This window comes from Camponotus vicinus, unplaced genomic scaffold, assembly GCF_025532165.1.
Source record: "Camponotus vicinus isolate PSW18456_S1 unplaced genomic scaffold, iyCamVici1.0 SCAF_1, whole genome shotgun sequence".
Taxonomy (NCBI): Eukaryota; Metazoa; Arthropoda; class Insecta; order Hymenoptera; family Formicidae; genus Camponotus; species Camponotus vicinus.
In genome coordinates, this window is record NW_028141945.1 from 1,191,443 (window position 1) to 1,217,261 (window position 25,819).

Here is a 25,819-nt window from a genome sequence, read left to right on the forward strand (position 1 = left end):
GTTAACCCTGCTGGAATAATTTTGTTCGAACTTATTACGGAAAGCACCAAAATACCTAAAGTACTAGCGTAAAGTGTACCTAATGATCGTTCGTACTTTCAACTTTTTGAAATCTGACATCTCCATTCGATCAATTCCATTAAATATATTTTAATGACGAACGGATACCGGCTTTATCTCCGAAGCATCGGTGGAAAGGTTTGCGCCGCGACTGTGACGGAAAACGGTATATAATGATACATAGAAGATCGATAAACGTCGTGCAAAGTTTTTCGCCAGGAGGCAGCTGACGCGCGAAGATTACCGCCAGTTTCTCACTTGGATTTTTATTGGCAGCGATAGGGATGAGAGTTGGCGAGAGATTGATGTATGTGCCCTAGAATCGAACCCGCGTTCCTCCTTGTTTTATTACTCTTCACGCGTTTCTCTATATTATATCCCGCACTCCCTGGATCTCTACGTCTCCTACGCTTTTCTCTCTTATCCACTGAACATCACATCCTATAGAGCGACGGGATATTCGCTCAAGCACAATAAAGAAACTCGGGTTGCCCGGTCGATCGAATTTGCACTGACTGTGGCTTAAGCCAAGAGGGTGGTCATCTCTCGCGTAATTTTCACCCCTAACATCTTTTGCGGCACCCTTGCAAGAGTGGGAAATACCGGAAGCGTGAAGCTTTTTCTGTCGGGATATCCACAAGCAGGGGATTTAAGTGACAAAGCGATCGTTTCATTATCAAGTATTGTACGATGCCTTTAGTGGCATTTATAACGCATAAGTTTTCAATTTTTTATCTTACTGCATTGAACGAGAATAAGAGAAAATATAACTAGAAATTAGTAGATAGACATGATTTATATTCTAATACAAATGATAAATATATTTCAGCAATATAGTGCAGCACTAAATGAGTTTAATATATCGGAAATAAGATAGCGCAACAATGAGTGAAAATAAAAGCAATATGTGTGTGAGAGATCATATAGAAAAACAAAATAAGTTTTGACTTCTTAAACACAATTTTTTATCTGATTATGACATATAAATTAATATTATGTCTGCATAAGAAGATATAATCTTAATTGTTTTTAATTAAATTTATAAGAATATTTTTCAAGAATTTAAATTTTTAAGATATAAAAAACAATTAAAAGATATTTATTAAAAAATTTTGTAAGCTAAATATCTTTTAATTACTAACAATAAATTCTAATAAAAATTAAAAAAAAAATTTATAGAAATATAAAATTATATCCTTTATTAATTTTTTAATTCGTGCCTTTGTTACTTTATTATGAAAATGTTCTCTATTTATATAGTCAAAGTACCATCTTTAATGTTTTGTGTAGGATATGTATTTCGAATTACACACACATCTTTACACTAAGTCATTCTCACATGTTGAGCTATAAATCCGTAATCACAGAAACCTCATAGCTACATTGTTCTCGCGAATGGTTGTTCGCGCGAGATAATTCGCACGTGATTTCGGAAATATAGTGCCAACGCGAGAGAGAGAGAGTATCACCGTGAAAAGTCATGCTCTGTTAGAAACACGGGAGGAATGTAGAGCTTGTTTACACGGTGCAGAAAACCACATAACTATGCAGTTATGTGTACGTGGGACTTTATATCCATGCACTTCCATGTGCTCTGTTTATCTGGTCGGCGGACACGGATGCATTAATTTAGGTTGCTAGCGTATCTGCGGCCAAACTAATGCCGGCTACTATGTCCGGAAAAAGGCCGAGAACGAACGGCGAACATTTATCTCTTTCTAATGGGTCTACCAACACAGCACACTAAATCCTGCGATAATTATAAAAAAAAGATTTCGGATAAGTCGAAATTTCTTGTTTTCCACAAATCTTTGATATGATGAGTTAATAATATGAATTAATAATTGCATATCTGGAAAATTAAAATCTCACACTGAAAGTTGTTTTTAAAATGTAATTGGCGTTAAACTCTAAATAAAAATTAATAAAAAAACTTTTTTTACAGTTCATTCTTTCTATGTAACAAAAAATTTAAATCTAACACTGTCCGACAGGCCGAATCACCATCGTTGCCAAACACAATCTTTTTTCTAATAAATGTCAATTACAGGGAACAGCAAATGCGTATATTATAATACTATATAGGGCCATAATAATGCCGGTACGTGTTTCTACGACAGTAAATCAGATGAACGGCTGTGCGAACGTAAATATGTGCGATACATATTCACATGCTTTTAGCTTAGCATCTCGATCTCTATGCAAATAAACGCGACGACTACAGCCGCATATGTATGCATGTTAAGACAGGATAATGTGTGCTTTTCAGTGGATTATATTATCTAGTGTTAATATTCTTCTTCCACATTGTTTTTTCTGCTCGTTATTTTCATCTCTTGAAAAAGCTTTTTTCAGCTTTTTTCATTAATTTTTACTGTCAACACTAAAATAAGATATGTATACGTCTATAATTTCTGTTTAAAGCTTTTTAAAAAACACATTTGTAAGCTATTTATAAACGTCTAAGGGAAAAATTGCTAACTTATTATACTATAACTCTCATCAAGTCTGAGAGGGAGGAATTATATTCTATTATTTTTGTTTACTCTAAAGATATTTTAAGGAAAAATTTAATTTATATATATAAATGGTTACATTAATAATTTTAGATTATTATCAATCGTTTAAAATAGAGCAATTACTCAAATATCATTATAAGTAAATCGTCAAAAAATGCCATCAAAATTAAAGTCAATCGTTTAATATCGTTAAAATGCAATTATTCAAATTGAAATATCATTATAAATAAATCGTTAAGAAATGCTAAAAAATTAAAATTATCGGATGCTAAAAAAAGAAAAGAAAAATAACGAAATAATAAATCGACTAATTAGATAAGTCGAACGTTTACCTGTTTAATCTAATGGTACTCTTCGTCTCTCGCACCATCAACGCTCGCTCCCAAAAGTGCACGGCCTCGGGTAGAATGGTATTCTGAAATTAAATGACAAATAATTTTTTTTATTTAATTCGACACGAGCACACTAATCCATGAGAATATGTGCGACACATACATATGTGTTGCACATTCGGCAGACAAAGTAATTAGCACGATATATTAATCGGAAACAAGAATGTACGTATGTGAGTTACGTACATGTAATCGGGTTTATTTCAAAACGCGTCTTCACTCGAAGAATGTACAGTTGTAAGAAGAAAATTCGACGGTACTTGACGGGAAACATCATCGTGAGTCCCATTATCGTGAAGGGATTCAACCATTACAACATTCTGTATTTAACGTATTTTTCTCTTTCTCTCTGCGAAACGCGTGCTGCCAAGCAAGACACGGAAACATGACGTATACGAAATCGCGTAGAGCGAAACAGCGAAGCAAAACGGACGGTGAAAAACACCGAAAGAATGAAATAATGCAGCAAGCTCGACAGATGGAAAAAAAAGCACTCTCTCTCTCTCGGTCTACTTTTATGAAGCTTCGCTGGCGTGTAACAACAAAATTACGCCCCTCTATAATGCAGCACAATCGCGATCTTGTGAAGATGCGATGCTTTTCGGGGTTAATCCTGGCTAACGGTGTTGGATTGTGTGCGATTTTTAATTCCTGTGTCCGCTATACAATTTATATCAGACGTAAAAAAGTCTAACATCAAGCCCAAAAGGCTATCTCTTTGTCCTGTGCATTTATCATGATTATGAATGCTGAATAATCACAGTTCTCTGCGTTGAATAGAATATCCGATGAAAATATCATAACACTATTACGAGAGTTTTAGAAGAGGAATATTTTTCTACGTAAAATATAAAAGATAAATGAAAAATTAATAAAATTTGAACAATATAGAGTATGGTTATATAATTTTGCGTAGACTAAATGTCGCTCGGTATACGAATAGACACATACATATATATACGCGATACATTTTTATCAAGTTTTAATTTTTCAAAAATTTACAGTATTCAAAAAATAAAGAAAAAAGGAAATGGATACAAAAATATTCTCTAAAAGTGAATACGAGACTATAAAAAGCAAGGAAAAATTGCCTTGTGCGTAATATACTTTAAAATAATTATAAATAATTGTATAAATAGATAAACACAAATTCTAAGTGTTTTTCACTGCATTTTTCCTCTTTTCACAGGCATTATATAATTTTGTACCTCTCTGTGAAAAAATAATAAAGTAAAATAAAATATAAGGTTATAACGTAAAATTCTTTTATATTAATTTCTAAAAAAAAAAGGTCAGACATATTTTAGTTATTATAGTTTCAAGATGTTAAAAAATAATAAAAGTCGCAGAGAATTCACACGTTTTATTTTTTTTATAATTTTCTCACTTTAAATGCCTTCAAATTATTCTATATACAAAAAGAAATATGCATATAGCATATACAGGGTGCGCCAAAAGTCTGGATACACCTAAATATCTCACAAATGATGCATTTTAGAAAAAAATGTTTCAGGCAAAAGTTGTTTGGTTTCGAGGAGGCCATAAGACGGTACCATTGGTTTGACCTTGAAGAGTCATTTGAAGGTCACGTGAATGTCACTTCAATTTTTTTAAACGGAACACCCTATATATTTTTGCACAATCTTGTAGCTTATCTCGAGAGCTTTCCAAAACACTATAATTAAGTACCATATCGTTAAGTACTTTTTGAGTTATGAGGCTTGAAATAATTTCTTAATTTTACATAAACCGTAAAATATCTTGTAAAATATTTATTTTTCGATTTATCTTACCTTAATACTTTTACGTACAAAATAATGAGAGGAATCAATTGGTGTAAAGAAAACACATAGTTGTTTCGAAGAAAAAATATGTAATTTGCAATTAACAATTCCATATTTTTTCTTAAAAACAACTATGTGTTTTCTTTACACCAATTGATTCCTCTCATTATTTTGTACATAAAAGTATTGAGGTAAGATAATCGAAAAATGAATATTTTACAAGATATTTTACGGTTTATGTAAAATTAAGAAATTATTTCAAGCTTCATAACTCAAAAAGTACTTAACGAAAAGGTACTTAATTATAGTGTTTTGGAAAGCTCTCGAGATAAGCTACAAGAATGTGCAAAAATATATAGGGTGTTCCGTTTAAAAAAATTGAAGTGACATTCACGTGACCTTCAAATGACTCTTCAAGGTCAAACCAATGGTACCATCTTATGTCCCCCTTGAAACCATACAACTTTTGCCTGAAACATTTTTTTCTAAAATGCATCGTTTGTGAGATATTTAGGTGTATCCAGACTTTTGGCGCACCCTGTATATGTATAAGATAATATGTATGTATAAAATAGTACTAAATAAGCATTATTATTTTGCTGCTACAGGATATATATAAATTGCAAATTCTTATGAAGATAAATAGACGTCGAATATGCTTTTTTTGTATTGTATAAAGGATCAGGAGAACAACGCGTTTCGTTTCCTTCTGTTCGTTCATTTTTTTTATTCTACTAAAAGTGTCGAAGAAACGAAAAGAAAGAATGGTGCACATTACTTTTGGTTATCTTAAACAAATGATCGCTACTGTCCGAGAATGCGCTATTGAAGCATGCACACAGTGAGAGAATTTTACGTTTGAACAAACGCACATCATTAGTATCAGCTAGTGGCGAGCTCCTGATAATTAAAACGGAACCGAACGAATGGAATCTCGAACACGCGAGCGCTTGATTTTCTTTGTCTGCAATTATTTTTCGCTGATTGCATCGTGGAAGGAGACGGCCGTTAACAGAATCTCGCGCGCGTTTTCATTACATTTTCTTCCTATTTACAGGCACTAGAAAGAAAAATAAACTGTCGCATTGCCAGAAAATTATGGCTCGTGGTCGATATTCCATTTACGATAATAACCAAGCCTGTTTCAAAAGATAATAGAATAATGGTGTCATATAGATAGCTATCCCAGCGATTTTTTAACGCGAATATTTAATCAATGCATCATTCAATATGATAGTTAAAATATAGACAGATTTTATCAGAAAAAAATTTATAAAATAAAATGTACATAACAGAATGTGCCAGAGATATACTTATTAATGTATTCTTAGTAATACATAGAGCAAAATACATAAAATAAATTCTGTTAATAATATTACAACACGGTTTTTAAATCATAATCAATTATATACTAATGATATTTTATTATATAAAACATTGTAATGCGTGTTTCGTATAGTGTATCATGAATAGTAGATTAAATTATAATGCAGATATTATTAATATCAAAGTTTATGAAAAGTAATCTTTTCCTTTATATATATATATATATATATATATATATATATATATATATATTATATATAAAGGAAAATTATAATAATAACTTTTTAATATCTTTATTTTATATATATATATATATATATATATAAAATAAAGATATTAAAAAGTTATTATTATAATTTTTTTAATCTTATATATTTATGAATAATTTGGAAATATATATTTCCAAATTATTCCAAATTATTCTTAAATATGAGATTAAAAAAATTATAATAATAACTTTTTAATATCTTTTTTATTTATAATTAATATCCAGAGAAAAGAGAGTTTATTTGATTAATTGTAATAAATTAAAAATTCATATTTATTACATCAATCGTCGAAGAAATCGTATTGTGACCTTTTCCACTGATTATTTTAAGCTTCTGAGAGAAGCTGATTTTAGTAAAAAGTAAAGTTTTACCCTCTGATACATTAATTCTTGTCGCAAAGTGGAACGGTTAAATATAATTTTACGATAAATTTATCCTCGTCGCGCCTAACTATGCGTAGCAATTGCGATACCCTGTTCGGGAGGTCTATCTAATATATTTAAACAGCGACAAACAGCGAATGTACGGAAGGAAATAGTGAATAGAATTGTACCGAGTAGATGAAACTGATGGTGCTTATTTAAGGAAAAAGCAGACAGAGAGGTGACCACAAGAACGCAGAAAGGGTGGAATACAAAATTGAATGCGGACAGATACAGGGGCCAATGTTTGGAAGCATTTTGCGCCTCGTTACGCTCGATTTCCGCGATGAATAAATCGATACGCGTCGACTAAAATATAAGAGAGGAAAACCAACGTCGGCGGCATCGCTATTTTTTTATATATATATTTTTTCTTTTTCTCTCTTTGCATCACGTTCTCTCATGACGCGGTTGCAGTTGCGGCTGCAGAGAAGAGGTAGCGTGCAAGATGGAAAGAGGTATGCGCGACAACTGGCCGATTATTGTTGACAGAGACGACACGCGGGTGCTCTCGCAAAATTATTCACGAACCGTCGCGCGAGGCTGAATTCAATTTGGCGCTGCGTCAACGCTCACTAGAAAAAAAAGAGACGAAACGAGAACGGCGAGAAGGACGGACGCTAAAAGGGTTGCGAAGGATGAGAGACCCAACAGAGGGCTGGTCTCTCCCTCCCATCCCTTCCTCCTCTTTCTCTCTCTCTTGGTTTTTCACCAGATTTACCGGATTCTGCAGCCATACCGGTGGATCGTAGCACTCCGATCCCCGGGAACGACCTATTTAGCGTATGCGACTGCCACAGCCGGTTCCATTGTAGAATCGCAAGCGATTAATTCGGCCGCCTGAATTTTATTTTGCAAATTTCGCATGCGTAATACGTCCGGGGATTTTGGAAAAATACAATCCTCTGAAAATGAGAATGCAGGGTCAACGGCCATGGTAATTATTATCCAGCTCGCAATGTCAGTTCTCGACCTGTCTCATTTTTTGACGGCGGGAAAAATTTCGTCAGAAAATCCGCGCAATTTTATACAGATGCGATATCAGGTTGCGGATGCACCTGAAGAGTTTCACATGCGTGGTTCTGTACGGTGACGGTAAAAGGGTATCTTGGAGCCGAGTGCATCAACGGATTGAAACGGAAAGAAAAATAATCCGCGCTGTGAGATTGCATCTTCGCCGAAATCACTTGCAAGATTTTTATCCGTTACGATGGGACCGGATGGTAATGCGAATAAACACGGCAGGATACACCTGTCAAAACTCCCGCAGATAGTAACACACAAAACACAATATTATTTTATCCCTCAAAATACACAGAGATCTTTATCAAAATTCTATCGTCACACTCGATACCCAATCCACGCGGTTTTGCGCGATCATAGCCGTGGTTAACAATTCCACAATAATTCTATTGGACACGGTTGTAACATAGTTTGTAAAAGGAAAATTGATGTATCGCGGGCACATTCTTTTTTCATAAGCTTTATCTAGTCCAAACACAAATTTAAACAAGCGTTTACGAAACTGCAGTTGATGTAACTTCAATTTTGTATTCAAAAATTTTAGACTCGTGATCAAAGACCATTTGTTTGAAAACTTCATTATTGAAAGTCAATGCCTCAATTTGAAATTCCTCTCTGCTAATGATATATTCGCGCTTTACCATCGCCATGTATATACGTATAGCACACGCGACGAGAATCGTGTTATAAGTCCCAACGAATTAATTCTCCGGTGAGAAAAGCGCGGCGGCGGCGGTGCCAGCGGCGGGTCCAATTTTTCTTACGGCCGGGCATGAATTTCAGCGCGCACTGTCCATTACGCCGTGCCCTTTATCCTCGTTAGTCGGCGTTCCTCTCTCCGGCGTCTCTCCATGTCCCGTCGAGCGTTCCTCGCATTGCGCGACGGGATGCTGAGCGTCGCTTTTCCCCGCGTCTGCCGCACGCGTCTACGAGTTTCCGCGTCGCGTTTATCACCTCTACACAGGAGGGACGACGTTCGCCTTTATCACAATATTGCGTAACTCCCGCGGCCTTATCAGTTGCTTTTTCGCCATCAAGCAAAGGATGGGTAGCTTCCTGCGAAGGATACTATCTGAACTTGTAAAATCGCGCTATGACAATGATGAAACGGAGCAACGATGGAATTAAACACCGCGTTCTAAGGTCCTGCCTGGCACAGGATCAAGAACACTTTGCCGGTTGAAATTATTGGAGGGTGAATATGTCTAGCGGCAATTTCGGCGACGTTTCCTTTAATCTTGTTTTAGTTGAAATTAAAAGGCTAGAGGAACCGTCGCGTATCTTTTAGTCTAGTAAAGAGAAATGCGTCATGATATAGTGTAATGATCGTAACATTAATATTTGTTGACGGTAGCGTTCGTATCCTTTATTAATTATTAATGAAAATTTAAGCAAGCTAATTCACTGTTTTCTGATACACAGCCAGAAAATATATATCTTTGTCACTGTGTGTATATATTTTGTAACTTTCTTAAATTTATTAATATCTCCATTTAGTACTTTCAAAAATTAAAGGAAACTTTCTGCATTTTACTTTTTTATATGCATTATCTGCGTGAGTCACTCTATTTATAATGATAGTATAAATCACTATATATTGATAATGGCAAATGGATAATTAATTGCATTAATTTGTAATAGATTTAAATTTATAATATATAAATATAAAGGAAAGCTCTTATTCTCTTTATCTATACGTAACTTCCCTTATCATGTTATTTTTTTTTTATAAAAGATTCTATATAGTTAATATTCCCAACAAAGAACAAGAAAAAAATAAGACCGTCAAAATTTTTGACATTTCTAGAATAATTTGAATATCTAGAAAAGTATGTTTCATAATGTTACTAGTAAATTTGGATAAATGAGAAGTTTAACAGTTTGACAGTTTTATATTTAATCTTCTATCATTTATTGGCAAAAAAATAGAATAAACTAGGACAGCACTGAATTAGATAATAACTATTTTTACTATATGAATTAGATAATAACTATTTTTACTATTTTTAAATATATCGTACCTTTTTCTACATAGTACACGTATAATACACTAAGTCAAGTCTGATCACCGTGAAAAAATATTTATATATATACACACACACACATATACATGTCAAATTTACATATCATGTTGCATTATTCATTAAATTAACCGGTAACATCATTGTGCCACAAGGGAAATATTGAGAGGAACAAAACGAGTGATAGTCTCTCTCACATTTTATTAGAATTAAAATATTCATAGCTAAATTATAACTTATTAAATTAGTACCATATGTATACGCGATTACAAAGTTACATGATATATGCTGCAATAAATGCATAAATAAAATTAATTATATATTCGTTTAATTTTAATGCTGCGTGGTAATACAATTTCGTAATAAAAACAAGTTTGTTTTTATTGTAACAAAAAAATATATGTATCATGCATATCTTTAAATATTCCTAGAGTTGTTAACTAGTGGACAAAATATTCTAACTCTGTTACTACCCTCATCCTTGCATCGCGTGAGTTGGAGCAACTCCATTTTGGCGCTTTGACGCACTGTTCGTCGAAGCAATCAAAGTAGCCGTTCGTATTGGGACACTCAGTGACAGCTCCCGGGATAGACTCCAAGGCTATACAGGGACAAGCCAAAGTTCGATGTTACATCGTTGATGAAGTAATTCCTTTCGTGTCATGTTCGAAAGCGTATCTGCGTGCGAGCAATCAAGCGACAAGTTTCCGGTATAACCGCGCTGTCCTAAACATCAACTCACATCGCAACACTGTTTGGAACTGTGTGCGAGTTCGAAGTTGATAATAAAAATTGTCGTTCTTGATAAAAATTTTCTCATTACTAAGACCTTAAAAAAGAAGGATCTTCTTCAAAAATCCATGCATGTTAACATTAAATAAATTTGGAAAAATTATTCTCAAGTAAATCTTCCATTACCATAAATATAGAAATCATTTTTACATGCTTACAAACATCATCAAGTAACATCATTAAAATAATCGATATTAATATTCGGGCGAAAGGAATGATGATAAAAATTGTTTCGTTAATTGGGTTTGCGACGCGCTTCGAAGGCATCTACTATCAGATAACACATTAACGGTATAATCGTGCAGCAAACACTTAACGACCGCGCATCCTTACAAGAGCGTCTGTTTAGGGCGGCGAATCTTGCGGCTACGTTAAGGGTGGGCGGCAGATCTCGTGGCTGGTCTCGCTTTATCGAGCTTCGTATAGCTAGTTAGACGTCGGTATTAAATGCAAATGCCAGGCGCCCATTTAAATTTTAGATGCAATTAGATTCATTTACTTTCCCTCTCTCTCTTTCTCCCCCCTCCCCCCTGTCTCTCTCTCTCTCTCTCTTTGTCTCGGCAATTATTCGACTTACCGCGCAAAGCATCAGGAGAGGGAAAAGTCGGGAATCGTATCGTGGTGAAAATTTTCTGAATAAATCAAGCGTCGGGCGATGCACGAATCTCATGGCTGACCTCGCGCGCGGTTTCCACTTGGATCTGCGGGTGAAAACGACCGCGGCATGTTTCTCGCGATTTATGATCTCGATAACTAGCGTTTTATTCATGGAACGGGCGCTCGCCGCCTTTCTGGTGACTAAGTAACTGCCGGCAAAGAAAAAAAACAATGCACGTTGAAAGACGAATTATTCTGTGACTCACATAATCGACAATTGGTATGGATTTGATAGCGACGATGGAATGTGAAAAAAATATTAATTAGATGTGAAAAGTTCTAAACGCGTTGAAATTTAAGACTATTAGAATAAATTTTTTTATTTGTTGCGATAATATTTTCTATAGGTAAATAAATTTATTTCTGTCAATAAAATATGAATAATGATGCCGCTGTGAAATCTATCTCTCCTGGAGGAAATACTCATGCACGTATATGACGAATAGTTGAATTTGCGGAGATATTGCAGGGAGAGTCGGTATATTATCGCAACTCTCTCTAGTCCGTGTTCCAGACTGTCACATCGTGACAGTCTACAACCGCACATCATTAAACACATGCGAGATATTAAGATCTGGTTTCCCTCAACCGCCGATAGCTGTCTTAAGTTTTAACAGCATCATTTGTCTATCCAAGTTCCCGGATGTACATGGATTAATAAACCTCGTATACGCAAACTTTAAGCATTATTCCAATCGTGATAAATCTATAAATTTAAATCAGACTACGCAATAAGATATAATTTCCGATATCATAAAAGAAAAGTTATTTTCGTAAAGGTAAACAAAAAGAGAATCGTGTTTTTATATAAAGTATAAATATTTTTCTTATAAATATACCATTTATCGTTATTACAAGATTAATACTTAGAACAATCAAATTGAGTATTCTAAAATAAATTACCTGATTTCTTTGTGTATGTATGTCTTTATGTATGATCCTCTTAATAGTATCAGCTATCAAGACGGTAAAGAGCTTTCGAGAGAAGCACGACTTTGCTTGCCTTTGCGAAAACGGCTTTTCTTTCACGGTATCGGAAATTGTATTTGACGAGAAGAGCCTGCTTGTGCGGCATAGGAGTAAAGAGATAAATGCAATCGATAGTCTATACAAAGAGAATATTGCGCATTAAATGTATCATAAAAATACATTAATAAGATTATATATTGCACTCTTGACTAACGATAAAAACATATTATTTAATGATAAATACATCCAACAATTCCATTATTTGTCAACAGAATACAATCCTATATTCTGTATTATAGAGAACACAATTGAAAATACGACAAGATATATGCATGAGCAATGAAGAGGTCGGATATACCTTGATTTTCATTCCTGTCCTGTTTAAACGGGGCCATTATGTACTTTATATATTCGTTTGCCCATCAGCAAATTGCAAACATGCAGTTGCAATCGCACTAACGCATCAGGCAATTCGCAAAATTTATTTTGGAATAAATTTGTTGGCGAGTTTTCGTAAACCCGGATAATTTATACAATGGATCGGATCGTCAAGTTACTGTTTTTATCCGGCAATAATTATTTCCATTGATCAGAGACCAGTGCGCGAGCGGGAGCGCACGTTTCGCTCGTGTTATTTCATTCGTTACGCGTATTCTCGCAAATAAAATCAACAGGACAGGAATGAAAGTAAAAAGAGGTATGTACTTTTCGCGATACTATACTATCGGGGATTTGTGAATGCGGGTATATTATATGCGATACGCCTGCACGCCGAGCACGTGCGTAACATATTCGCGGATTCGTCCCGGTTGCAAATTAATATTTAATTTTGCCTTGTTGCGGCTTAATCTATCTGCCGTCACACCGAGATATCGCTGCTGCGATTATATAGGCAAAAAGGCGCCCACATTCGCTGTCGAAACTCCCAGTTTGAATTCAGTTATCGCTAGCGATGTGGGAGGTGAATAAAAATCCAGTTTCCCGCATCAGTATAATTAGTCCTCATTCTTCGTTGCGTCTGTCGTCTATTAAATGCCGCGGATAGCAGACTATAAAAGAACTTCAATTAATTCCGTAGCTGATGTTTGCGTTGAAATAGTGATAAATATGAGAAAAGAAATAATCTACGCTGGATTTATTATAGTTTGTTGGAATATCAACTGTGCACGAAATTCATGCTCGTAATATATATACAATATGTATATATATATATATATATATATATATATATATATGCATATATATGTATGTATGTATGTATGAAATAAAATGTTGCATGACATATGTCTCGATAGTGTATGACGAATCGATACACCTGCTTGCAAATGCTTCAATTTGTTTACACGTTTCCGTTTCCGTTTGGCCAAAATCCAAAACTCACTATTGTCAGCTATAAATCGCAACCCTATGGAAATATATCAGTTGCAGTGTTTCGTGAAAAAATTGCTTCTTCTCGTAAAAATGTCTCATAATATAGCTTTGATATTTTATAGAGTGCATGTAAAATCAACTATTTTTTCAATAAATAAAAGAAATATATATATAAATACAAATATAACAGAGAAATGAAAAAATTTATTTAATCAAGATTTTTAAAAATGGTAATTTAATATATCTTATTGAAAAATATAACGAAAATATGAATTAATTTAACACTGCACTTTTATCTCATGAAAGATATATACTATATATATAATAAACCGAGAAATGGAAATACAATTTTGTAGAATCGTACACAGGCCGCAGATGTACAACACAATTTTTCTGTTAAATTTAGTGTCGAATTCGTGCATGTGTGGCTTAATTCTGCGAATCTATTTCCAATCGATTCGAGAAACGCTAAAAGATAAAATGGGTTTACCAATTGCAATATATAAAAATATCAATTTTATAACACTCACAACAAATATTTCGTGGATATACCTGAATACACAATAAGGAATTATAACAAATTGTTAAAGCAAAAATCATTTCGTTTAATAATGCGAATATGTGATAATATTTCTACAAAATGGTATATGCATTTATCGGATATGTATATATGAAACATAATTTAGGATTTAATTTAAAAATTATATTGATAAACAATTTATGAGAAGTAACAATCCTTGTAAATTATTAAAGTCACAAATTTATTTATTTTCCCAATATTGGATAACCGAACTATTGTCTTGTTAACGTAGTAGTTATTTGCCACCGAATTTGCACCGAAATATGAAAGCATAATAAATCGTTTAGGAAAACAGCAGAATATTCGATATAGAAATATAATAGTTTACGTCATAAGCCACATTGTAATGCGACATAATGCGATTAACTGTAATATCAAAATATTGTAATATCAAAACTGTAATATCAAAATATTGTATTAAGCAAGTGTAACAAACAATAAAAAAACAATAATGCTAACCGTGAAATAGAAGGAATATGAATATTCATCTGTCAGTGAAAATTAATATAACTCTTGCGCTAATGAATCGTTTGAATCAGTTTTCACTCTCACACTCGCGAAATCTGTTTGTGTTATGTATCTGTTATAATTCGCGATATTAATGTCAGAGTCAAACTCGAGAAAAAAAAGAAAAGAAGAGAATGAGAGAGAGAGAGAGAGAGAGAGAGAGAGAGAGAGAGAGAGAGAGAGCACAGTGATATCTATCGATTATCTCTAACTATACCTGACTGTACCTGCTTGTACCTGACTGTACCTGACAACTGTTTCCAACACGTTGTTTTGTCGTTTTGGTGTGTGTACGACAACGATTGCGGAGCAATAGGCGTAGAAGTACACAGGTGCAGTAGCCAGAAGTAGGCGGATATTTAACGCGACGGAGGAATTAATTTAAACGGCACTGTTAGAAAGTTCGTCGAGTTGGCGCGTTAAATACCCCTTTTCCATCAGCAACCCCCAGAGTTAGGGAGTTTTCTGGTCCATTCTAAATCGAATTGAATTCGAGAATATCTACCAATATAACCTTCTATATATAATATAGAATATAATATTCTACCAATGCATAGATAGAATATCTATTAATGCATAAATTATAAATGTTGTGCTTATAACCGTGCAGTCCTACAAAGATATTTATGAATATATTGATATAACATTTTTATTATATATATATATATATATATATATATAATAAAAAAAAATATATATATATATATATATATATATCGTTTATTTATGTTATGACAAGATTTGATCATATACATTTTTTTATTTTTTTACGCAAGATTTATTAAAAATTCATATTCAGAGAATTTATGTAGAAAAATCAATCAATATATATTCTCATATATTTTTGATATTAAAAATTAGTATATTTGTATAGATAATTTATTTATACTAGATTATATATGTAAATGTAATGTAACAACGTAATATCTATCTATCTATGCCATGTCTGAAAATTATTTATTCTATAATGTTGAACTTATTTATTGAATTTTGTTGAAACGAAAAAAACTTACGATAAAGGTATATCTTTGTGTAAGTATATTTCTTTAGAAAAACTTACATCACGACGAAACATATATAATAGGACAGGCGACAAGATGATTGCGCCATCTTTCTTCATAATGTTCATCGATCTTGACGCAAAAGAAAGAACTGTTCCATTGTCTCACGAGTCGAGGGTAAAGATTCTCGTTGAGCAGAACTTTCTTTTTTTCTACTTTCCAAGAAAAAAAGACGTCCCATGAAGAAAGTATGGAACACGCCTTCTTTGTGCGCATACCCTCAGAAAAGTTTCCGTGATCGAATTCTTCGCACGAGAGGCAATCGTTATGCTGAATCTTACCATTGTAAAATTCGCTATTGAATGTTCTGTAAAGACAAGCCCCTCCTATCAGTGCGCCTCTCTGGTGCCAGATAATGATTATAAATGGATTGTCTGCTTTCCATTCATCCTCAAATAAATAACGTAATACAATGCTTTAATTTATATTACCTCAGGCGAATCATATCTAAGAGCTAAACTCATTAACAAGTTTCTATTCATGGGAACTATTTCGCAAATTGTCACCAATAATAATAGCGACGTGAGAAGTGTTGTTATGAGTATATTAATTGAAAAAGATTAATTAAGAAAAGTAATATATATTCGCACATATACATAATCGATATAATTCTAAATTATATAATAACTTATAAAGCGCGTAAGAGAGAGAGAGAGTCTTTATAATTATAAAGATTAATCAAATATTATAATTTTAGAAATATCATTATAAATACTCAAAATATAGAGATATAGCTTTCGTTATAAGTTCAGAATATAAGTTTCGTAAAAATTTCTTCAAATTATATAATTACAATCATAAATACTAGAATATCTCATTATCCTCTGTGTTTAATGTGTCATTATTTATGATGAAAAAAGAAATTATGTATAAACATGAAATTATATAATACTATTTATTTCCTAAAATATAAACTGTAGTTTGCAATTTAGTAAGATTTTCTTTTTTTCTGTAACAAAATTTTTTTAATTTTAAATATTCTGCAATTGTACATGAGAAAAAAATATGAAAAATTTACTATGTTTAACAAAAATTTACTATATTTAAAGCGCAATTAATGAAATAAAAATAGATGTTACTTACTTTTACATTTATAAAATTGTGTACAGCAAGTAAAGAATAACAGTTTTGCTAATATGTGACTTAATAGAATAAACTTTTATCATCAATGTGTCTATTCCCTCATATACACTAAACACAAAGGCGAGGATTAGACTAAGAATCATCCATGAAAAATGCTATACGAGAAAAATCAGAATAAAAAAGAATAATTTCTTTTTCCACGAGAACAATCACGAATGTCATTCTGCGATAATATGACATACATATACGAAAGATTGTAGGGTGGACATTCCCCTGAGATTATCATCGCATACATTGTAAAATAATATGCAAATGGAAGGACTTGTGTTACACGGCATCTCAATGGAAAAATGCATTTCATACATTTTTAATAATAAAAATAGAGTACATTAGTTATTTAAAATTTTGGTAAAATCGTTATAACTATAAATTTTTCAAAAACATACAGGAGTCTAAAATAAACAGAAGTAAATTAAACGATAATTATATGGTGATTATTTTAAAATTTTGAGATAATTGTTAATGCATTATAAATCTGCTATTGTTGATTTTTTTGGCTCACAAGTCATTGAATTGCTCGAGAATTCACTTCGACTGTTGAAGAACGTATGTCTGCTGATCAAGGTAGTAAGGTTTCCGCAGAGCGAGAAGCACCCTCGGGAGATAGTGTCCGAGAAAAGAGTGCGATGAAAACAAGTGGCCGAGAAAAATCAAGAGAGCAGTTCGACAAGCGAGAGGAGAGTAGCCCACGCGGCAATGAAACGCAAGCGGAAGATTGTGGAGTAAAGGCACTCTCTTGAGATTGCCAGTGCACATGCTCAATACTGATATCACAGAAAAGAAAAAAGAAAAGCAAAGATTTTTCTGTGGTTTGGCATCCACAGTGATTGCAAAATATGTACTTTTTCAGTCGTTTTTCTTATCATCGATTCTATCATTTATATAAGACATTGAAAAAAAATAATGAATTTCTTAAGAATTTCTTTGTCTCTTTTTTAAATTTTTCAATTTACAAATTATATTTGTATATAGTTAACATTTATATATTCAAGTTAATAATTATCAAAAATAGTGAAATAACTTATGTCAGTTTTCTTAATGCGTTACATAAGATAAAACAAAAAAGTATAATAAAAAAAATATATTTTTTTATCTTATTAAATATCACAAAATTTTTGGTAAAATTAAACGAAATATTAAGACGTATATTTTTGAGACATTTAATTTATTGCGGGAGAGAGAGAGAGAGAGAGAGAGAAAATAGTGTTTGCACATATTTATACTAGAAGGCTATATACGATGCCTCAACGTAGTTCGTTGAAACATTTGACCGCAGGGTAGACTTAATGAGCTGCACCCCTATCTCAAGCGAAGCGCAATTACCGTGCATGGGTAAATAGGTAGGTGGCTTCACCAAACTCAAAGACGGTTGTTTTGCTGCATAACGCGTGAAGTATTGTAACTAGCGCAATTGGAACATGTTGATAAATACAACGATGCACAATGGAGATAAATTTGCGGTATTACTGCACGATATTCCATTCTATCTAATTTAAGTGTGCAATTTCGTAGTGGAACTGCATGTAATACGATGTAGGATACACGCAGCAAAATCGTTTTCAATATTCAGGATGATGGCTATCGTATATGAAATTAGTTTTCATTGTATAAATTGGTTTCTTTTTCATTGCAATTTACACTCCATTTTGTATATTGTTACAGAAGACAAATCTCAAAATATCATTATTATCTCGCTTCTCATATAACTGCGAAAACCGGGAATATTTTGCCGCTTAAATATTCATGCAAATGTAGACAAATACCAAACACATTACATGTTGATTATAAAATGTAAAAGTTAATAGCAGAATTTTTTACAAGAAATTGAAATACTTTGTGTTTGTGTCCGACCGAGAGGTAAACCGCTGATCAAAATTATGTACACTAATGCCTACTAATGCCCAATTCCTGGGCATTACTGCTAAATTTTTAAAATTTAATCATTTAAATTTTAATAAATTTAAAATTATTATTTGGAAAAAAAGACTTAATAATACTTTAATAACGTCCATAATACGCATTAATACTTCAATAAAACCTAATAATGCCCAAGTAATGCCCAAGCAATGCCCAGTAATACCTCAAATCTGTACACCGCAATGCCCTCAGCGGTTTACCTCGTGTCCGACTTTTTTTAGCGAAAATTTAATTGGAGACCGATAGAGATTGATGATAATTTTTAGACGTTCTCTTTCTTTCTCTCTCTCTCTCTCTCTCTCTCTCTCTCTCAACTTTATATATAAATATCTATTGTAATCTTAATGATTATTTAAACAAGTTAATATTATACTAAGAAATAAAATATTAGAATCTATTTAAATTATAATCTATTACATCCTCGAAAAAGATGTTCAATTTTCATTCACTAAATATTCCTTAATCATTAGATATTCAAGAACATTGATATTATGTTATAAATTTGTAAATTTTCCATAAAGGAGAGAGAAAGTCGGTGCCGAATTTATGAACAAATACCTACTATTGATTCTCATATATTACGATATATATGTATATATATAATCATACGATATATGAAAGTGTTCCTTTCATCGAATATGGAAATCATTCACTGTAGCTTCACTGGAAAAGCGGTCTTCTAGAGAGAAACCGGCAATTCCCCGAGATTTCCCGGTTCGATTTGGGAGATTATCATACAAGCTAGGTGTCTATTTATGCGGAACAAACGATGGCCTATGCGACGGACGTTGCTGGACGGTTCTGATTGAAATGCGTTCAGTAATTTCCGGTTATTTGGCGCATACAGTTACGCTCGCGATGCGGTGCATTAGGCCGCCATGACGCCGGTAACGTTTGATATGGTTCTACCATGGTCCATTTCCATCCACTACCCGTCCTCGTATATCGACATTGATCAACGTCGACGAAATCGTACGGAGGCTTTCGCGATTACAGAGGACTAATATCTCACGGGGCTTTTAATTATTCCTTTATAAAGAGAACTAAACTTTAAAATGATTACATAGATTTGCACAGTACAACTCATTGTTACGAAATTATTTATATATCTTATATATTTCCTTATATATATATATATATATATATATATATATATATATAAATTAAATAAATGATGATAAAAAATATTTATAATTAAATATTTTCTCATTAAATTCTAATATATTATTGTTCCTTTTAAATTAAAAATTTAAATTTCTTTTAAAATTTTCTTAAAAGAATTACTATAAAAATTAAATCACATAATAATTTATTAATAATATCTCTTTCTTGCTTTTGCTTTTATTTGTTACTACTTTTTGTATCATCATTATTTTTCAATTTTATATTTTTTAATTTTAGAGATTTTCTCAGATTCTGGACAAATATAATTTTTAATCTGTAACTTTTTTGTAACATTGTTATCTCACAAGCAAGACATTTAATTAAAGTTGTAGAAGATAATGCCTTGTCATATAGAAATTACTTACGTTAATGAGATCCAGTTTCTCGTCATCCAATCTGCAACAAAAATGAAAGATAGTCCTTTAGATGGTTGTAACGGAAGGTAACAATTTCGCGACATTTCGCTGACCGACGTTGAAATGCCACCCGGAATGAACTGTAATAACATTAGAACTCGACAATGTACGAGGTGACTCGTCGACGACAGAAAACTGTGTTCCTGGTCGTGCCCCAGTCCAACCTAGCAATTTCAAAAGTTCGTGGTAAACTGGTGGCCAAAACTAATTTTCCAACTAATTTCCGAAATAGGAATCCCAAACGAGAAACCGCTCTCGTAGATGACCGAGAAATTACGTTCGCAGCACGTGATGCGCAGAAGTTTAGATAAAATCGTGTAAGGCGGGAAGGAGAGTGTATTCCATTCTCAACCATACATTATTTCTGATATTTTTTACGCATCTCATAATTTCGTAAACGCACACTTCCAATCCTTAGGTTGTAATGTACAATGCAAAAAATATATAACACTATTCTCGCAATCTCATATATAAAAATTTCCAATAATATAAAATATAAATTTTAATAATAATAAAGTGTAACCCAATTTCTTCTTCTCTTTTTCTTTAATATATTTAATCTATCATGATATTACATTACATTTTGTTGTATATAGCTTAAAGGAGATAATTATTATCTTTGCATAATCGCACTAAGATCTGCCATTGATGAGATAAGATTCTTACTAGCTCTCTTCATGCTTCGTTAACATTAAACCCGATCGAAGTTCGACTTTCGAGCTCCGTTAATCAAGACAGACGACGTGCAGGCGAAACCAAAGTATACCTCGGAACGAACCTTCTACTTAACTGGCTAATTCCTCGATTAACATTTTAATTACCCGGTGCACGAAGCGAAAGTTTGAGCGAGCTGCCCTAAGCTTCCACGAAGGGAAGAAGATTAGAGTCTCGTTAGGGTGGCGCAGATCCTCTACCCCACTATGTCTACCCCCACATTTCATCCTCAAGACTAATTTGATCCGATATGCGTTGAAGAAAATTATTCGTCGGCTTATTCGAAGTTGGCGTCTATCTTTTGCCCGGAGAAACAAGTTGCAAAAAATGAAGCGGGGAACAAAGAAACGTGTCAAACACTTTTATGGACAAAGCACAAAGGATTTTAATTTCAGTGAGAGACAAAAAGATGTGTGGGATGATACGTGATTTCGCAGTGAGTACTCTTGCAATGACGCTTTGTGAGAATAAACGGCCATTTTCTTTATCGCATATTTCGCGACTGACAAGCCTGAAATTTTGATGATTTAAAGCGTTGTAAGTAATTCTTTATAATTAGCATTATTTATCGCTTGTTCCATTGTGTCGCGCGGCAAAACGAAACATAAGATGCAAAAAAAATGCTCGCTAAAAATAAGAACTAAAATAATAAATATAATTTTAATAAAACAAAATTGGTGATATTTTTAATTCGATATAGAAAAAAGTAAACAAATAAAAGTAATTTAAGAAATTATATATAAAACACGAATACACTATACATATACATAAAAAATATATTTTGCATTAATTGTCGCATAATCAAATTGTAATAAATTTTAAAATGATTAATTTTATGTTCGTATAATATTTAAAATCTTATTGAATTTATGTTGACTTTAATTCTCAATAAATAGCAAAATATCAAAATATCACATCGTTTGTTGCATTATTTTGTTTTCCTAGAGTTTGTAATTATCGAAATTTTATAATTTTAATATTGATATTTTTATATCGCATCAGATATAACTGATTAAATTGATTTTTTCTCACAATGTTATTATATAGAGATCAAACTCAAAACATTACAACATATCTGCAACTATTATTTTTAATATGTCTCGAGAGAATAAACGGTGAAACGATTTCGTTGTTTCGAATGAATGAAACTGTATTATGAGAATAAATTTTTCGCATTATACTGAATGTTACGTTTCTCGTGAGAGAAGTGACATCTTTATAAATAGGAATATTCGTTGGCGAGATGATCATCAACGCTAACAATGAGTAGTATATCATCAAGCAAGATATTAATAAAAGATAAAATTGTAATAAAGATAAAATTACAGCCTATTATATTATACAATGAGGATAACACAAAAATCATTATGCTAAAATAAATTAATTTACTTGTCAGTCAAATATATTTACTTATACCAGTTACTTAAAATTATCTCCTATTCAATTCATAAATTTATGGGAGCTTGCAACTAAACACAAGTCCAGAAGTAATATTTTACATGAAAAAAGGAGGAAATTACACAAAAATTACTTGTAACTCTCTTTCATATTTTACTAAAATAATACTTAACATTCCTGCAAGTTTAATAAATATCAACTTTTAAATTACAATGCTAAAATACGATTGAAGCAATAAAAGCTCGCGCATGCAGAGGAAACGAAGTTTCCGGGATAGAAAATTTTATTGCTAATGTAATCGCATAGTTTCGAAACAAGCTCGTTTTTAATCATAGCGCGTATGCTACCGTTAAAACTACAGAACTGAGATTAAAACGGCAATGTGTTACGTCGTTGATAAAAAAGAAAAAAGACGGGATTCATCTGTATTCTTGCTAAGCTGTGTAACGTAACTTACACCATTTCACTCGCGCAAAGCGTCCCCAATTCACCGAGCACGTTTCTCGTGTCCTTTGCTCTTGACTTTTTCGTCGACCCTTTCTCTCTAACTGTTCATCCATCCCTCCACGAATTCCCGTCTTTCCCTCGCTTGTGTTTCAAGTCCGTTGAACTTTTTGTTTTAAACGTGTCGCACCTTCTCTTATACACGAGTATTCGGTGCCGTTTTCATTTCGCTCGAGTGCGCAATTTGTAGTTTTGTTCGTATGTGATTAAGATGCTTAATCTGTGTGCGTGAATATCGGCGGCCTACTCTTTCGCTAAATCTCCGTCCAAATCGCCCTTTTCTTATATCAGATAGTTTCAGCTAATCCATTCTCAGCCATCCGCGTTTCTTCCCCCTTTTCTTCCATTTCTATTCCATCGAGATCTTCCTAGTTTTTATTCTCTCTCATTCGCCTCCATATTGTTCCTTTACCTTTCTCGTCTTTTTTTAAATTTTCTTTCTATTTTTCTTTCTCTTTCATTTAACATATCGATTTTTGTTCTTAGTATTTCAGCATCCCCTAACTCCCTTTCTCATTTTCTTCCTTTTACGCAGCCACTCTTTTTCTTCTTTCTTCTGTCTTTATCGCACTATTTCCTTTACATATAGGATACAATTTCCTGTACATGCCCCATGTTATCGCATATATCCTTTACATCTCTTTCAGCTTTTACCTCTATTATCTAAATTGACGTGCTGTGTGAGAGCCTCTCTTTTTTTCTCTTTCCTCCATCGCATCAGCATTTTTATCACAATGTCACACAGCTATCAGCTGGCAAATAATGAAAATTAAGAAAAAAGTAAAAAAAGTGTATACTTGTATAAATTGTGCGAATAATTTGATATTGCGAAAGTTATCGTCCATTCATGAGGAATATCAACTATAATAATAATAAATTTAAGGCCAGAAGAAAGATTAATATTGCCATTATACATATTTTTTCTCATAATCGTGATTCGTTCGTATCGTGAATCTTCTGGTCGACGATGGTCTGGAAGTTTGCATAGGAAGAGAAAAAAGTTTAGACAAATGTACTTGATTTAGCGAGTTGCTCGAGACGAATTACGTAGCAAAATCAAACGAGATACCACTCTCGTGTTTTAGCGCCGCGGAGAACAGCGTGTTGATTTAGGACGGTAAGTTATGATCTCGTGTACGACTGCAGTGCCGTAGTAATATCGCGTAGAATATGGAGGCGCCAGATAAATTTCAGTAGCAATTAGCGGCCGTCGCGATAAAATCCATAATGTCGCACCGTCGCGGAGTCGCGCGCAACGCCGAGAAGCGCAAGTGTGTTAATTGAGTGTGAATCTAACTATAATACCCCCGCAATGCTTCGCCATAGCAGAATTTTGAGCAGGCTCTTATGATTAATTACCATGTCTAATTACGTAACAGATGATGCTTACGAATATATAATAAAAATACGAATCAAATAATTTATAATTTACTGTAGAATTGGCAGGTAATGTTTCTGTGATATAACTGAGGCTTTTTAAAAACTCATATTTAGAAATTATGTTAAAAATTCGCAATATTGTAAAGATCAAAAATACACGTCATGATAAATATAATAAATACTTTTCAAACTCAATTTCTAGTCATTTTTAATCTTGTTTTAAAAATATATAGAATATTATATAGACAAAATATGATTTACGATTCAAGTTTTTGTTTGAGAAGTATATTAAAGAATAAAAATCTCTCTATTGAAGAACAGATAAAAATACATGATTGATTATAATTTTGAAGTTGCAAAGTTTCAACTTTTTTTGGATTTTTCACGTGACTAATTCCGAATTAATAAGACAAAAATAATTCTGTGCAAAACTCATTTATCTACTATCTTTATGTTGAAAGTCTACTATCTTTATGGTTGAAAGCTGATTTAGATCATGAAATCGTATTATTCGTAGTCTTATCTCTTGATCATCTCGTAATAGGATATGAAAACCACGCACGTGTACTCGGTACATTAACGAAATCAGTCATCATTCGTGGCACAGAACACCGAAATCTGACCACGATGCTAATGTCCTGCAAATTGCAGGCCGCGTTACGGTGTTGGATTATTGATGACACAGAATGGCTACGACTATGCGTCTCTATTATCTTTACGATCTGCAAATGGGGCCCGTGGTCATTCGTTGCCTTGGATAAATATGGCTGTTCTATACGATTGTTTCAAGCTTAGCGTGTCCACCAAAATATCGCCATTTGCCATTTATTGCGAAGAATACAAAGAGAAATTAACAAGTGCGCGTTATAGCAAGACATATGAGGTATTGAAAATAATGACTAGGTAAAAAATACATTGTGAAAATATAGCACAAAGATTTAAGAGTTGGTTACAAGTAAATCTACTTCTTCATTTTTACGCATTTTATTATTGATCTTTTCAATTTTGATTTTTATCAATATTCGTACTATAAAAAATGTCATAATGTACGTATATACAATCGCTATTCATAATTTCCTATGTCTGCGTGTTCATTAGCATAAGTGCAACGACTTTTGAGGAATAAAAATTCATGTTGCCACTAAAAGAACGTTTCCTCGCGTAATCGTGCGCTCTATCCACGTAAATCCAAATCTGCTGAATTTCCGCCGTTATTCCCGGCATAAAATCCTTTTAAACGTTCTCATTTTCCCTAGAAAACATACGCTTTATGTTGCAGTAAAAGTAGTAGTAGTCAGTCGCAGCAATTTTACACGTCGAAGAGAAAAAGAGAGAGAACGAAAGAGAGAGAGAGAGAGAGAAAAAAGAGAGGGAGAGAGAGGCAAGTCAACGTCCCGTCTAAAGTCCTCATTAGGATGCAAGAAAGGTGC

General features: G+C 33.0%; 1 protein-coding gene across 1 annotated transcript in view; it reads right to left on the reverse strand.

Annotated features, from left to right (window-relative positions):
• The window catches only part of Invadolysin (leishmanolysin-like peptidase, invadolysin), a 272,311-nt gene that overhangs the window by 39,695 nt on the left and 206,797 nt on the right, over positions 1–25,819 (reverse strand). Inside the window, exons 4-5 of the mRNA XM_083108059.1 lie at positions 20,343–20,373; positions 2,912–2,994 (exon numbers count right to left, since the gene is read on the reverse strand). Of these exons, the coding sequence (XP_082964185.1) occupies positions 2,912–2,994; positions 20,343–20,373 (114 nt within the window). The remainder of the gene's footprint in view (positions 1–2,911; positions 2,995–20,342; positions 20,374–25,819) is intronic.